Here is a 14,896-nt window from a genome sequence, read left to right on the forward strand (position 1 = left end):
TTGTCAAATGAATAATATATAATTCAACCACATAAAACATGTTATTATTTATTTTGGAATTTTATTCAAACCAAATCTCCCATTTTAAGAATAGCACAAGAGGATTAAGGATAAAGTATAAGAGAAGACAAATTTGGTAGAACACAGTCCTTAACTTGATGAAGCTAAATGAAGAAGACCTAAAAACATATTTCTTCTGACTGACTATTTTCACTTGGAAGCTTCGGCTGACTCGTTTGTGTTGACTTGTAAAGGGCACTGAGATACATATGGTTTCAGCTGTAACACCCAAAATAGATATTCATTAGCAGAGCAGCCGAATCACACAACAACATTTGTCAGGATCAGTACCCCTAAGGAGCTTCCACCAATACGACTTGTAAGAAGTTTTCTATGAGGATATCACTAATGTTTTGTTTTGCTCTCGGCTACTTAGTTATCAGGAGAGCAAAATTAAAAACTAGGAAGCTTAACGCATTAAGTAAGCAAGATATTTTACAGGTTTCCTAACACAAATACTTACAAGAAACAAATCACAAACCTAGGGAGCTTCGACCAATAAGACTTGTAAAAAGATGCAATCAACATAATGGAGGAATCAAAGACAAAAGGAAAAGGAACAAAAGAGTTTAGAAGGTGAAATGAAAAACCTTAAAGCCGGTGAGATCAGGGACTACATAATTCGGCAATTTATCTTGCTGCACAACGTATCCTCCTGCCAAAAACCATGTCACAAAAGTTTTGTGACAAAACTTAGAGAAAGATAAAAGGACGTCTCAAAACAATTGCAAATACATATACAATTATATGATGATCAGTTCTTTGCAAAACAATCTGTATTATACATCTACAATTCCACTTAAACTACCATATTCTCAGCCAACAGCAACTTTCCAGATTCTAGTCTCTCGAACACATTTTCATATGAGTTCTGTTCTGATACTTATGATAATTATATGGTCGGTAACACTAGCTTCTCTCAAGCTTGATCAGATATGACTTAAACTACCATATTCTTTTCGTGGAAAGCTAACAACTTTAGAGAGAAAAAAATTGAGCTCTGATCAGTCAAGCTACACACCATGTCATGTCACAAATATTAGAGAAAGGTAAAATCAAGTTCTAGAAACAAATGCAACTGATGATCAATACTTTGCCAAAATGGAGTTAAAGTTGTTAGCTTTTCCACCTAAAGAAGCAGCCATGTAAATTCCAGAAACTTGGATGACAACAGCTTTGACTAAAGTTGCATATATCTAATACAAAACAACTTGGTGACTAAGACCAAGTAATAACAATATTCAGTTACCAATGATCATCAATTGAGTTAAAGCTGTTGGCTTCCCCACCTAAAGAATCTGGTATCTTAAGCCATGTATATATTACTAAACTTAGGTGATAATAATAGCCCTGCCTTAGGTTGCACATATCTAATTCAAACCAAACAGTGAGACCTCTTTCAAAAACACCAGAGATACAAAAAGACTAGAACAAAGTTGGAACCTTTTCTGGTGTGGAAACCATGGGGTTTGCAGTTTTTGCCCTTGTAGAAGTCTCGAGGAGCTCGTTTAGGGGAGAGTATATCAAGTGAAGAAGCTCTCTTCCTTCTGAATGATCTTCCAATTCCCATTAACAACCCTCCTATCGTCGTCATCCTCCTCCAAATCTCTCAATCTCAAATCTGGCAAAATCGATAGAATTAGTCAAAAACAACGGATCCGTATCAAATCTTGAGACAAAATCAACCATAAAAATGGAAGCTTGAGAAGAGAAGTGAGGGATTCAATAGTATTATTTACCTGAGTGAGTGAGTGAGTAAAATGAGCACGACGACTACAGTGGCAAACAAAAAAATTAGGTTGAAGAAGACAAAGTTGTAACGATGACGTTTTGGTGGAATATGGGAAATTATTGTCTTTAGGAAAATATGTGACTCTAAATCAATGAAATGGAAAATATAGGGATTATATTTGCAAATTAGATTTCTTAGATTTACGCACGTTTTTGCAACCATTTTTGTTTTTGGTTCAGGGGTTTGTTTTCAGCTTCTTCTTCTTCTTCTTCACATCTCACAGCTTCTTGATAATTTGAAAGGTTTTAACCAAAATTAGACAACTTTGATCATTTTTTTTTTTTGTGTTGAGTGAGACGAAAAGAGTCTAATCCAATCAATGGGTAAGTAAAAAAATCATTCCTTTTGATTTTACTCAACAACACTCACTCATTTGCTATATCTGTTTCTTTCTTAATGGTTTCCTGGGAGCTTCGAACCCTTAGTTTATGTTTTTTTTTTTGAAATGTGTAATCGTCTTTGCATGTAATTAAAATCGGAGATTAGTAACATTTTTGCTTTGTTTTGAGACAATTATCGAATTGGATGATTGAAAAGTTCAAGCTTTTAAAATTGCAGGTTGTGTAGTACCCAGAATTGAATTTGGTTGTTCAAGGTACAAAAATTTCAATCTTTTTTTCTTATTCTAATTCACATTATTAGTAGGATTTTTAAGTTACTACTAATAGTTGAAGTGGTTGTTGTTCTTGAACAAAGCCTTACTCTTTCATGGAACTTAAGAAGAGCATGGAATTTGGGAAGAGTGACAACAGTCTCACAATTTCAGAAACTTCCTTATCCTTTGGTATCTTCTACTCGAAAACATTACAAGAACCGTTTGCTCTTGAAAAGATTTTTAGTTGGCGTCGGCACAGAGGAATCATCTTTGTCAGAAGATTCACTCAACGAGTCTCTTTCTAGACCTCTCACTAGTGAGGAGGTTAAGCAGCTTTATCTTCTTCTTTTTGTTATCCTAAGCATATACTCTGATTTATGAAGGAACTATGTGTTCTTCTGTACCAATTAATAAAACTCTCCCTTTGGTTTTGCAGTTGAAGTCACTGCTCATTGATGCAGAGAGATCGAAGCTTGTTAAAAAATTGAGTGAAGCTAATCAACAGAATCGTTTTCTCAAGCGCCAGGTGCTTGTGTTATATTTATATACTTAACTTTTAGTACCTCTATCTGTTCATTGTTTGATGTGCATTCCCTTATAGATGATTTGAGTTGTTTGTTGACTACTTACTTAAGTCTTTTTGCAGCTTAAAACACACGAGGATGAAATAAATAAAATCAAAAGTGACCTTGCGATTATGGAGTTCCAAGTTCAGGCTTTGGTCAAACTGGCGGAAGAAGTAGCAAACCTTGGTATACCAGTAGGTTCTAGAAAAATCAGTGGAAAGTACATTCAGTCACACCTTCTCTCTCGTTTAGACGGTTTCTTCTCTTCCTCTCTTGGTTTCATCATTATTACCTTCTCGTTAATTCCCTGTAGTGTATACTAATTTTTGTCTTTTCTCCCTATAAAGCTGTTCAAAAAAAGTTGAAGGAACAAGTAAAAGATGTCGAGGCTGCACAGACGAAAGAGGTTCACGTGTTCTGGATTGGCATGGCAGAGGTAGCGTAATAATATCCACATTCTGAGATGTTTTTACAAATGCATAAGATTCTATGATTTGATATTTTCCACAATGTTAACTTCATTTATTGATAATCTATACATAAGAGTGTACAAGTAATGGGATCGTTTGATGGATGGAGTCAACGTGAGGATCTATCGCCTGAGTACTCAGCTTTATTCACCAAATTCTCCACCACATTATACCTTCGTCCTGGGCGGTACCATTTCTTACACTCAAACTTTTTGCATTCACCATCAATTTATTCATGTTTGAAATTATACAACTTTTTCAATCTCTTGTGGAATTCTTGAAATTAAGGTACGAGATAAAGTTCTTAGTAGATGGAGAATGGCAGATCTCACCTGAGTTTCCTACTTCGGGAGAAGGGATGATGGAGAACAATGTCTTAGTGGTGGAATAGCTACTCATCTTTCTGCATCACACATTTAGGTAATACACCATTAAACATATTTAGACCGGTGTGGATGAGATTCTAGACATATATACTATAAGTTCCTTGGAGGGTTTTGCCTTGCTAATTTTTTATGCTCGAATAGAGCCTGCTGTTGAATACAAGGAATAGTATAACTGTATAAATAGGTGGGAGGAAGGACATATTAGGTGTCTTTGGATCATTAACTATTCGTCATTTTCTTCTAGTTTGTTTGTGGTTAGTCAAGAAGTATTGTTCTTCGTGGTTCTCATCTCTTTTGAGTGTTTTCCTGAACCTATCAATTAGCTCCATACAGGAGGAGCAATTTCAAATGACTCACTAGACTTTCTTAACTTTTGTTCACTCAAAAGCATTCTCATTGATATCCCCATCTCTCAGTTATTCTTTTGGTTTTGATTCTTTGGCATTAGCTTTGAATCCAGACAGAGAAGATAGATTGGTTCCATGGATATCAGTAATTTTTTTTTGTGTGTGAAAGAGCTATTGGCAAAAAAAGAGTTTGAAGCTTTGAGACTTATCACCAATAATATTTCCTTGAATTCAGATATAAAACCAAATCCTGTTCTAGACCCAATGCAATTACCAAAAATGAGTGAGCGAGTGTTTGCTCCATTTTCATAAGTGAAGAATAGAGACTGGTGAAGAGACATTGCAAGAAACTAGGATAAAACCTGGTTTTTGATGAACATTTTGAGGAAGTAATCAGATATAATTGCCAAAAATTGATGAGACTTTGTGATTTTTACTTGCAATAACATGAGGCCAAAATTTGTATTTTATTATTACTGCAATGTACAAATTTGTCAATATGTCAACAAGGGAAGAGGCAAAAGGAGGGATCTAAATGTAACCTTCTATTCACAAAGTTAATCTTGGCCAACTTATTACGACACCAAACCAAATGATCCCTAGTCAATTTGGACATATTCAAGACCCTTGTCACAAGTTTCATGTCCACTTGTGAGAAGAAGTAAAGCACATGATCTTCTGCTGTATCTTCTTCCTTGTGCTTTTGGAATCTTCTTATAATACATCTCTCACTCTTCAACACATCTTTCAACCTTTTCTCCTTCTGCAACCAATCACACAACCATTAAAACCGTAAAAGTTTAAGAAGTTTTAAACTGTTCTTTTAAAATGACAACACTTACATTTTGAAGTTGTGATTTAACCTCAGCAAACATCTCTAGATCTTCTGAGTCTTCTTCGTGATCCGGTTCTATCTGTGATTTGGTCCGCGATTTCTGATCATGAATCGAGCTAGAAAGCTTATCACACCGTACATACCGCCAGAATAATCGAATTGTTTCTTCCATAATTTCCACTAGTTGATCGCTTTTAATCGCACCGTCTTCATTTTCCTCGTAATCTCTTCTTCTTCCATTCTTTTTGTCCTTGTTTCCATCTTCTGTTAACACAATCAAATGTTCTTCTCATCAGTCACATATACAATCATCATCTCTAAACCAAACAAGTACGTATATAATCAAGAAGATATTTGATAAGGTAAATAAGAGCCAATATTTCAAGAAAAGGTTAGCAACTCCTGAACCAGATTAAGAATTTGGTGAGATTCGGTTTAAGGGTTTTTTACCTCGAATAACCGGGACCTGAAGGAGATTCCGAAGAACACAACGTCTCTTGATGTAATGCTGCACTCTAGGCTCTTCAAAAGGCTCGTTTTCAAGAAATCTCTGGAGTAAAACCTGAAACTGTTGAAATTCTCCAGCTACTTCGTTGTACCGACGAGATCCATACACATCAGATTCTAGCAATTCAATGGCCTTTTCATATTGCCAGTGAAGTATTTCCCATGACAAACACATGTGACCAACGTATACGTTCTCTAATTCCCCCTGAATATCTTTTATGAATTGAACCATTGGTTCAGTTTCTGATTTCTTCGGTTTCCATAATCGAATATTAACCGAGAAAACCGATGAAAACGACGACTGGGAAGGAGAGGATCCAACGGCCGAGGTTGCTTGTTGAGGGTTCTTTGATTGAAGAAGCCCTTCAAGAACAATGACCAAGACAATACACAAAAAATGTTAGTTTAAATCGTATGAACTCAAGAAAAATGTAAAATAAAAGCTAACACACAAACTTAATCAAACAAAACTTAATATACATATTTGTATACTTTTTTATCTGTTATTTTTAAAGTTAAATTAAATAATGATAAAAATAATAAGTTGGGAGTAAATTCATATTATAAGAAAGGTAGGTTGGCACTAGCAAACTAAGTTAGTGGTAGAGTGGGAAAAATTAGGTAAAGGAGTGCCATAAGAGAGCAATGCAATAAAGAAGAAACATAAAAGCTAACATTGAAAGCTAACCTCAAAAAACTAAACCCATTTGGTGAGATAGGCCAGTAAAGATATGCATGTGTGTGCACTGTCTTTAAAAAACAGAGAAAACAAAAAACACTTTGATATTCGAGTATGACGCACTAGTCTCAAACCATATACTGTACATATATGGTTTCATAAAAACGAGTGTGAACAAATAAGAATGACTAAAAACTTTCTAATTTCTTCTCTGACATTAGATGATTTTATTCGTCACTGTTCCCTAACAAATTTATTCTATATTCTTGATGAACGAATTTAAAAATCTAAACACACATCATCCAAGAAAACATTTACTACAAAACAAAACTAGTAAGAAACTCATTAAGACAATTAAATACTAATGGTCAGCTTTTAGGTTTGGTGTAATGTTCACTTCAAAAACGCTAATTAGAAGAAAACAAAAATCAAATTTCTGTAAACCCTATTATGTGTAGATTTCGTGGGACCTTTGTTTTCATTAACTTATAAAACACTACAAAATTAAAAAAATTGCTATGGTTGAAAATTAAAAAACAAAAAACAATCTAGGCTAAGTTATTTGACCAGAACTAATTAAAAAAGTAAAGAGTGAATTAAGAGAGAACTAACCAAGAGTATAAGACTTTTGAAAACTCAAGATATCGAGTTTTCGCATTCGTTCTCTGTAACTTCTATGGAACTTATGAACTTCACCAATGGTATCAACGTGTGTAAACTTCTTCTCTTCTTCGATCCTCCATGGCTTTAAACCTTCCATGATCTTAGGACATTCATAATCATCATCTTCTTCATCTTCACGAATTGTCGGAAGCCCACCGATTGCTTTGACTTTCTTCATCTCCATCTTAAGTTGCTCTATCAAATCTTGATGCTCCCATAAACTCTCAAACCCATCTGTATCTTCTTCTTCCTCCGAACCAGAACCAGAACCAGAATTGTCTTTTTTACGGTTTTGCTCTTCCTCCGGAAAGTCTGAATCTGATAAAAACCCATCTTCTTCGTTGCTTGTGAATGTCTGACTCGAATCAACAAAATCAGAATCCGATTCCAAAAAGTCATCCTCTGTTAAAAATCTGATATTTTTATCCTCGACGGTAGAAACAGAGCACTCCTCTGTTTTTCTACTCTCCTCGCCGTGCAAAACAGAGGGTTTTTTCTTCTCGCCGTGAAAAATAGAGTAATCTTCTGTTTTTATACTCTCCTCGCCGTCAAAAACATAAGATTTTTTCTTCTCGCCGTGAAAAACAGAGTGATCCTCTGTTTGTGCTTTCCCCTTCAAACAGTCTTCAACCCTAAAAGTCGCCGCCTTTGGGTTTTCCATAACAAAAGTGAGATTTTTCGCCGACGCAGGCTCGTATATTCTGGCCGCCGCCGTAAATATCGCCGGAGAAGAAGAAGAAGAAGAATACAAAACACTTCCCTCGCTCTCCCTCTCCACACCGGAATCATCAGTTAACGATCTGTAACCTTCTCTGCTTAATCTCTCGAAAGTTTCAGTCTGAAACGCGAATTTAAAAACCAGTTTCGGCGATCCACTAATCTCTTCTTCTTCTTCTTCCTCTTCATCGATTCCAGAATTTTCTAATTCGATCACCATCTTCACTTGTTGGGAAAAAAATCGAGTCTTTGATGTGTCGGTTTCAACAATTGTACCTCTTCGAACACTACTGTGTTTATATATTTAAAGAAAAGTAAAAAAAAAAGTTTTTATTTTTATTTTTATTTACGCGTATCTTATTTTATTAACGCGTAGAAACATCATTAATTGGAGAAAAAAATAATATAAAAATGGAAAATTAAAATAAAGTACCTGGAGGAGAAGAAGATGAAGTAGATTGAGGAGTTGAGGAGTAAAGCGAGAACGAAACGAGCATGATGATGTGAGATCAATTTCTGAAACGTAAAAATGGAATTGATGAGAATTTTCCTAAGAGAAGAAGAAGACATAAAAATGGATTTAGTGTTTTGATGACGAGTCGTTGTTATGTCGGTGAAAATTTTGTTATTTTTTTCAATGGGAGTCTAATTATCTAGTTTGAAAAAGATAAAAATCAATAGTCATGCAGAAGAAAGTGTAAATTTGCAGAAAAAGAGACTTTTTACCTAAAGAACCAAAAGAAACGTTTGTGAATATCGAAAGGATGATGATGATGACGATGTTGATGATGCATGAATAATAGTAATAGATTTTGAAGTGAGAACTAACAACATATTGAGAAATTGAAGGGAAAGGAACAAGTGAGCGACTTGTAATTGTCAAATTAAAATACAAAATACAAAATCTAAAAGTGTGGTGTTCTTTGAGCTAATCTTATGGTTGCTTTGAATTGAACCATGGATTTCTCCACTCTGTTATTGGATGCCACATACCCATCTATCACTAACATTACACTCTCTCTCTTTTTTTTCATAAAATTTTACTTTATAATTTGTCGTAACTCAGACTTTTTTTATATGATTCAAAAAAGAATTATATATGAATCACACGTTTGACCTTTTTGGTATTTGATGCGACCCTTTTGTATATCTATACTATTAAATGATGAAACTACTCATTCAAGTTATTACGTCAAGATGATCTCGCCGTGAGCCACCTCTCACCGTGAAACCTAGTCGGCGGAATATATTTTCTGATTTGATAGAAAAAAAGAGGTAGCCTTGGGTTACATCATTGATGTGAGTTGTTGAGGTATTTTCTTAGGTTGAGTGTGAATATAACAATATCTAGGTTTCGGTTAGCCTTTAAACTCATGTGAACCACTGCGGTCAATAGGGTTGATTCCGACATTGAGCGGATCTTCACCGGTGCTCTAATATAGAATCATCTTAATTAAAATATAAATTATTATATTGTTGCAAGACTATAAAATGTTATTGGGGATTGCTTGATGTCAAACAAGAGGTTGTCGTTTAAGCTTTTGAGCAAGAGGACAATGTATGGATCATGGCATGGTCACTCACGTATGCAGACAATTTTTATGTTTAAAAAGACTCATGGCATGATCATGGCAGGATTTTTTCAGAATTTTAGGTTCGTCCCTTGGCTTTTGCCCCTCCCGCCGCCCCCATGAACCGGGCTCATAAAAGCATGGTGACATCCCCGAAAGAACATAAGATATGTGCAAAACACCATAAACATAGATTTTGGTACTGTTTGGTGTAACGAGCGACAAATTTTGGTGCCGTCCGATTTACTTCTGCGAACCCAAAACAAAAATCCAAAATGATTCTATTTGACTCAAAATCAAGAAATTCGGCGCATATTATGTCCACTAGACGTACGTGCGGGTTTTATATATATATATATATATATATATATATTTATATTTATTACAATACCTTTTTTGTTTTTTATAATTTTACATTTGAAAAATTAAAAATTATATATTATCAAGTAAAATTAAGGCTCCAACTGGTGACCAGTTTTTAGTAAAAGAATGGATAGGAATGTGTTGTTTCTTCTTGTTCCTTATTTTTGTTACCATTTACAAGTAACACATTTTCCAAATTCTGAAACATGGACCCCACACTATTCCTATACGTTCCTTTTTATTTTAGGAATCACTGAAGAAATCTGTTCCTCTCCAATTTTGATGTGGAACAAATAAGAAAATAAAAAAAAAGAAATACCCTTTAATAGCACTAATCTATGTTTTTCTTCCAAAATTAGCACTTACTCTCAAATATTCCACATTTAGCACAAATTTAATATAATTAAGTACTTTTTAATTTTAAGAAAACTCTAAAATATTAATATCTGCAATCTCGTCTTCGCTTTGTTCTTGTTGCCGAAGACCATCTCCGCCGTTCGTTATCAACGGAGTCTCAATTTCTTCCATCTCCATGAATCCAAGATACCAGTAGCTGCTTCCGCAATTAACTTTTGAATCTCTATGAAGATGTATTCATTAATCGCACATACCAAGATAAGATTCCTCCTTTCTATAGCTTGGATTCATCTGTAGACATTAGAGCGACACTCACCAGAGCGGTTTCTTCAATTGCCGACATCGCCGTTGTTGGTGCTGATACCATCGTATCTCATGATCCCACCATAGTGCAGAAGAGTGGTGGTTGGTTTGGTTTTATCTCTGATGGTGCTTAAGGTGAGTTTTAAGCAGCCCATTTCTGATCTATATGTGTTTAGACTTAAGCAAAGATTTCTGGAATTGTCTTTGTAGCTTTAAGTTTTTCTGTTTGAAAATTTTAGATTGTGAAAGATGGACTCACATACAACAGTTCATGTGCCTTATGCTTATGGATTTGCGCTTATCATCAAGCAGAAACATATCCTTCAAAAAAGCAACAGGTGAGTGAATGAGTTAGAGGGAGAGTATAGTTTTGCAGCTCTTCTTGTCACTTTGATTCAGTTTTGACATATTGAATGAGAGTTTGAGAGTATTGTTTATTAGATTATGTTTGGTTTTGAAATTTCTAGCAAAGTTTATTCTTTGATGAATCACATGTCCAAAGTGGATGGGTGTTATGCGAAGTCAACAGATATCAATACCAAAGTTGTTGCATACCAAGTGTTTGTTATAATGTCATTGGAAACAAAGTAGTTGGTAAAAAGTAAGAAAGTTCCTTGTTGTTGTTGATTTTGATCTCTTCAGCTTCTTTGGTTTGTAGTTCGTCGGTCACAGAGTGGATTAGTATTGTTGATGAGGCAAAGTATGGTGGTGGTGGTGGAGGATCTTCTGGTTCTAGTTATCCCCGTTTTGAGATTTTCTATATTTAGGAATAGCTTCCTAAAATTCAAAAACGCATTCCTAAACATTATGTAATGTTTCCTAAACATTATGAAATTTTTCCTAAATTCAAAGAAATGAACTTTTGGATCTTCTATTCATGTGGTGCCTTAATGTATCACAAATTACTCCAATATGATGAATTTTATGCACTTAATTGTTTTCAAATATTATGAGATTTATGCATCATCACTTTAAAAAGTAATCTTCATATTTCAACCATTATTTTTATGAAGAGCATCCTGAATTCCAAAGTGTCCTTGAATATTATTGTAACTTTCCTAAATTTGAATAATTGTGTTTCTAAATCTCTATTTTTGTTTGTTTTGCTTCAATGTGTCAAATATTATAGATTGCTCCATTAGTGAGGGGTAATGATTTCATTTTTGTGGACATTCTAATGTTTGGAAATCTAAACTTATTTTATGAAAGTCATCATGAAGTTCAAGAAATCCTTCCTGAATTTCATAGAATTCTTTCCAAATTTCATACAATCCTTCCTGAATTTCATAGAATCCTACTCGAATTTCATACAATCCTTCCTGAATTTCATATAATCCTTCCTGAAATCAGAGAACCGAGCGAAGAGAAATCAGAAAAAAACCTAAGTGAGTTCAACGTGTTAATCGAGTAACACAGTGAGTGAATCAAGTAAAAATGGTGAAGTAGCAGGCAAAAAGGAACAAGATTCAAAGGAAGAAGAAGAAATTCAAGGGAACATGGGACAATGATCAAGAGAGAGAGAGAGAGAGAGAGAGAGAGAGAGAGAGAGAGAGAGAGAGAGAGAGAGAGAGAGAGAGAGAGAGAGAGAGAGAGAGAGAGAGAGAGAGAGAGAGACCATACGCATTTGATATGGACAAGACCAAAGATAAGAGACATGAGCAGATTCCATGGAAACAATAATTTGAACAAGTTGCCAACAGTAGCTCTTCGTATCCAGTGATGGATTCGTAGGTGGTGTTCAAATTGAGATCTGGGTAAAGATAAATCGTGTTTGTGGAGGCTGAGAAAAAACGAAATAAACTTTAATTTTATTAATAATTTAGATTTTTTCCAAAATTAAGGATATATAAATTTGTGCTAGTTTTGGAACATTTGAAAACATGTGCTAATTGTGGAAGAAAACTTAAAATGGTGCTATTTTTGTCAATTGCCCATAAAAGAATTATTATTTATAAAAAAAAATAATTCATGCAAAAGTCTAATAAATTGTAAAACAACGTTGATGATAACGATCAAATTAAACCTAACTATAAAAGGTACATGATAACGTCAAAACTCTTCTAAACAATTCCTCTATCTTTTAATTCAACTAGTTCCACAACTTATCATAAACAATTCGTACATATCCAATATCAAATTCAAACTCATCTTGATCTATCTCATAATTATCTCATGAATTGTTTAATAATTTAAGTCTTATAAAATACAACTATAAATAGTCTTCAGCACAAGAAGCCATCGACCATAGGAAAAAAATTCCCTACGATCCATAGACGTAAAGGTGAAAAAAAAATCATACAGTATTTTATAGCATAGGATTCTTTTTTTAATGTTTTGCTTACAGTCTTGTGTTTGGTTTTGTTAATTTATGTATTTGATTTTGATCTTTAGAAAATACTTGGATTATGGCAAGTTCACGAAAGACTGGTGGATCATCATGGCGTGGAGGTCTTTCAAGAAACAAAGGCAAATCGACCACTGGCACTGCATCAGGGATTGACACCGAAGAAAAGGTATATATGTTTTGTATATATTTATTTATTAAATTTCAATGCATATAGGATGAACTGTAATACTGTATTTAAACGAAACATTGATTATTATAATATGTATATATTATAGTATGCGTGGAAGGAAAGGCATTGTCAAATTATGCTTGAATTGGTCATTACGGAGCTAAAATCAAATGAACATTCTAGTAGAATGCAAAATGTTGCTGGTAGAAAAAGAGTAGAAAACAAATTATTTGAGTTGACCGGAGAGAAGCTTGTTTGGGATGGTGAGATAAAGAGCAAAATCGAGTACTTGCATAAGCTTTGACAAATTTATAGGCAACTGATGGAACGCATGGGTGTTGCTATTGATCCGTCTACTGGACAAATAATTATGACAACATCTTGGTGGAATGATCGAATTGCTGTAAGTCTCTTTGTTATCATTTATAATATTTTTATATGAATAGAAAAATTATTCTAATATGTTTTGAATCATTGACAGGAATTTGGAAATAAAGGAAAATTTGTGCGGGTTTTGAAGAACAAGCCTTTGCCCTTCAAACATTTGTTGGACCAGATATATGATCAACATGATGTCGATCAAGATCAAGATTTGTAGTGGTTACCGAAAGTTCAAACAATTCATGTTCATGTTCATGTATTCATGTTCGTACGTTGGTTTTGATGGGTTGAAGATGCTTGTTTTTGATTAAAAAAATTATTTTTATTTTTCTTTTAATATTTTTTATATGTGATTGCTTGTTCTGTTTTTTTGGTTACCATTTACCAGACCATTTGTTCTATTTCTTCTCTGCACCTATTAGTTTTCATTCCTTTTTTATTTTTTATTATTTTCTTTTTGTTCCATTTTATTCCTGTTCTTCCTCATTCTTTTTATTCCTCAATGGGTTACCAGTAGGAGCCTAAGATTTTTTTTGTGAAGAGGCAAATAATACTAAATTTTGTTTAAATCTAAATTTTATTCTAAAGTAATTTTTGTAGATAAAAACTATTAGCATATTTTTTAGGAAGTAAAATAATCATACAATTTGCACATTTGATTGGTAGATAAAAACATTTAAACATCATACAATTCTTGTATAAAACTTAGGTATTTAGATATATTTGTATTTAAGCTTCTCAATTAAATACCATGAGATTCTCAAATTCTCTTGGTTAACTCTTTAATAGTTATAACTAAGATAGACAACTTTCCTTCCTGTTTGCTATTCAATTTTTTGAATGTAACTTTAGAATTTAATTTTATTCTGCTTTTTTTTTTTATGTATTTTCCTCAACCAACATTATATCATTGATTTAACCATCTTTCATTCGATAGTGAACAAACTCCTATCTTTTTCATATATAAAAATATATTTCTGTAGGGATACACTTTCATGAATTTCTATGCAATAGTAACCAAATTCCCAGTCACTGCTACAACCCTTCAAATTGTTGAGAAAATTCTAGCGCTAAACCATATGTTCATATCTTCATGGTTTATCCTAAGAGAACGAGGCAAATCTTTTGTTTTACTCTCGATACATTTTTTTTCTTTTGGTGATGCATCTACTTACTTAAAGAATACATCAACATGTTCTAAGCCTCTCTAGATTTCTTATATAAATATTAAAATTGTTTGTGATATGAAAAAGAATAAAAGACATGGAAGATGTTTCAAATTCCTCTTTAATTTTAAATATGTTTGCTTTTAATTTGGATTGACATGTGTCACTCTCTCCACTGCTGACGTGTCACTCATATGGAGAGAGTTTAACAACTTTCATAATATAGACTAGATGGGTGTCCGCGCTACGCGCGGGTTGTTATTTTCGTTTGTGTTATTTATTTTTTGTTTCGAATTTTTGTATTTTGACGTTTGTTTATAGGATGTTTTGTGTAGATTTTTAAATTATGTGTATTTAATAGCAGTCGCCTTAACTCAACCGATGTTTCATACTCTGCAATAGATGTTTGAGAAATAGTAGATACCAATTCCTTCTTCTCGACAATAGCAGTAACAACAATAGCAAACACCTTCTTTTTTTTTGAATGAAAAAGAAGGTGTTAATGGGATAATGAGATTGAAACACCTTTTTTTAGCTGCAACAGTTTTACTTGCAGCTGCTGCAACAACAATAACTACTACTAAATCAATTGTTTGTATTGCAAACTTGGTTCATAATAATC

General features: G+C 33.7%; 3 protein-coding genes and 1 long non-coding RNA gene across 12 annotated transcripts; 2 read left to right on the top strand and 2 right to left on the bottom strand.

Annotated features, from left to right (window-relative positions):
- Positions 1–1,935, bottom strand: LOC104732871 (uncharacterized). Its single transcript, XM_010452464.2, has 4 exons — positions 1,800–1,935; positions 1,504–1,681; positions 651–715; positions 1–279 (listed from the first exon to the last, which is right to left on the bottom strand). The coding sequence occupies exons 2-4, from the start codon at positions 1,652–1,654 to the stop codon at positions 211–213; spliced, it is 285 nt and encodes a 94-aa protein (XP_010450766.1). The 5' UTR covers positions 1,655–1,681; positions 1,800–1,935; the 3' UTR covers positions 1–210.
- An 83-nt stretch (positions 1,936–2,018) lies between these two features.
- Positions 2,019–4,686, top strand: LOC104732872 (protein PTST, chloroplastic-like). 6 transcript variants are annotated; one of them, XM_010452467.3, is made up of 9 exons: positions 2,025–2,175; positions 2,411–2,447; positions 2,549–2,771; positions 2,884–2,973; positions 3,094–3,268; positions 3,361–3,449; positions 3,558–3,670; positions 3,772–3,903; positions 4,318–4,686. In XM_010452467.3, exons 1-8 carry the CDS (start codon positions 2,172–2,174, stop codon positions 3,872–3,874), a joined length of 834 nt encoding a protein of 277 aa, XP_010450769.1. In that variant the 5' UTR covers positions 2,025–2,171; the 3' UTR covers positions 3,875–3,903; positions 4,318–4,686. The 6 variants fall into 6 exon arrangements, with proteins under 6 accessions (XP_010450767.1, XP_010450769.1, XP_010450768.1 ...); XM_010452466.3 differs by having other exon boundaries at positions 4,452–4,686; XM_087478458.1 differs by having other exon boundaries at positions 2,058–2,175; positions 2,527–2,771; positions 4,452–4,686.
- Positions 4,667–8,630, bottom strand: LOC147933388 (uncharacterized). 4 transcript variants are annotated; one of them, XM_087478455.1, is made up of 6 exons: positions 8,344–8,630; positions 8,051–8,133; positions 6,850–7,907; positions 5,502–5,921; positions 5,059–5,315; positions 4,667–4,979 (listed from the first exon to the last, which is right to left on the bottom strand). In XM_087478455.1, the coding sequence occupies exons 3-6, from the start codon at positions 7,835–7,837 to the stop codon at positions 4,719–4,721; spliced, it is 1,926 nt and encodes a 641-aa protein (XP_087334581.1). In that variant the 5' UTR covers positions 7,838–7,907; positions 8,051–8,133; positions 8,344–8,630; the 3' UTR covers positions 4,667–4,718. The 4 variants fall into 4 exon arrangements, with proteins under 4 accessions (XP_087334581.1, XP_087334582.1, XP_087334580.1 ...); XM_087478456.1 differs by having other exon boundaries at positions 6,850–7,904; positions 8,344–8,476; XM_087478454.1 differs by lacking the exon at positions 8,344–8,630 and having other exon boundaries at positions 6,850–7,904; positions 8,051–8,259.
- Positions 8,631–9,850: 1,220 nt separating this feature from the next.
- On the top strand, positions 9,851–11,003 carry LOC147933389 (uncharacterized). The gene is made up of 3 exons (XR_015573861.1): positions 9,851–10,346; positions 10,451–10,549; positions 10,870–11,003. It is a non-coding gene; the product is annotated as an uncharacterized LOC147933389 (long non-coding RNA).
- Positions 11,004–14,896: the final 3,893 nt, after the last annotated feature.

This window comes from Camelina sativa, chromosome 12 (assembly GCF_030686135.1).
Source record: "Camelina sativa cultivar CO46 ecotype springtype chromosome 12, ASM3068613v1".
NCBI lineage: Eukaryota > Viridiplantae > Streptophyta > Magnoliopsida > Brassicales > Brassicaceae > Camelina > Camelina sativa.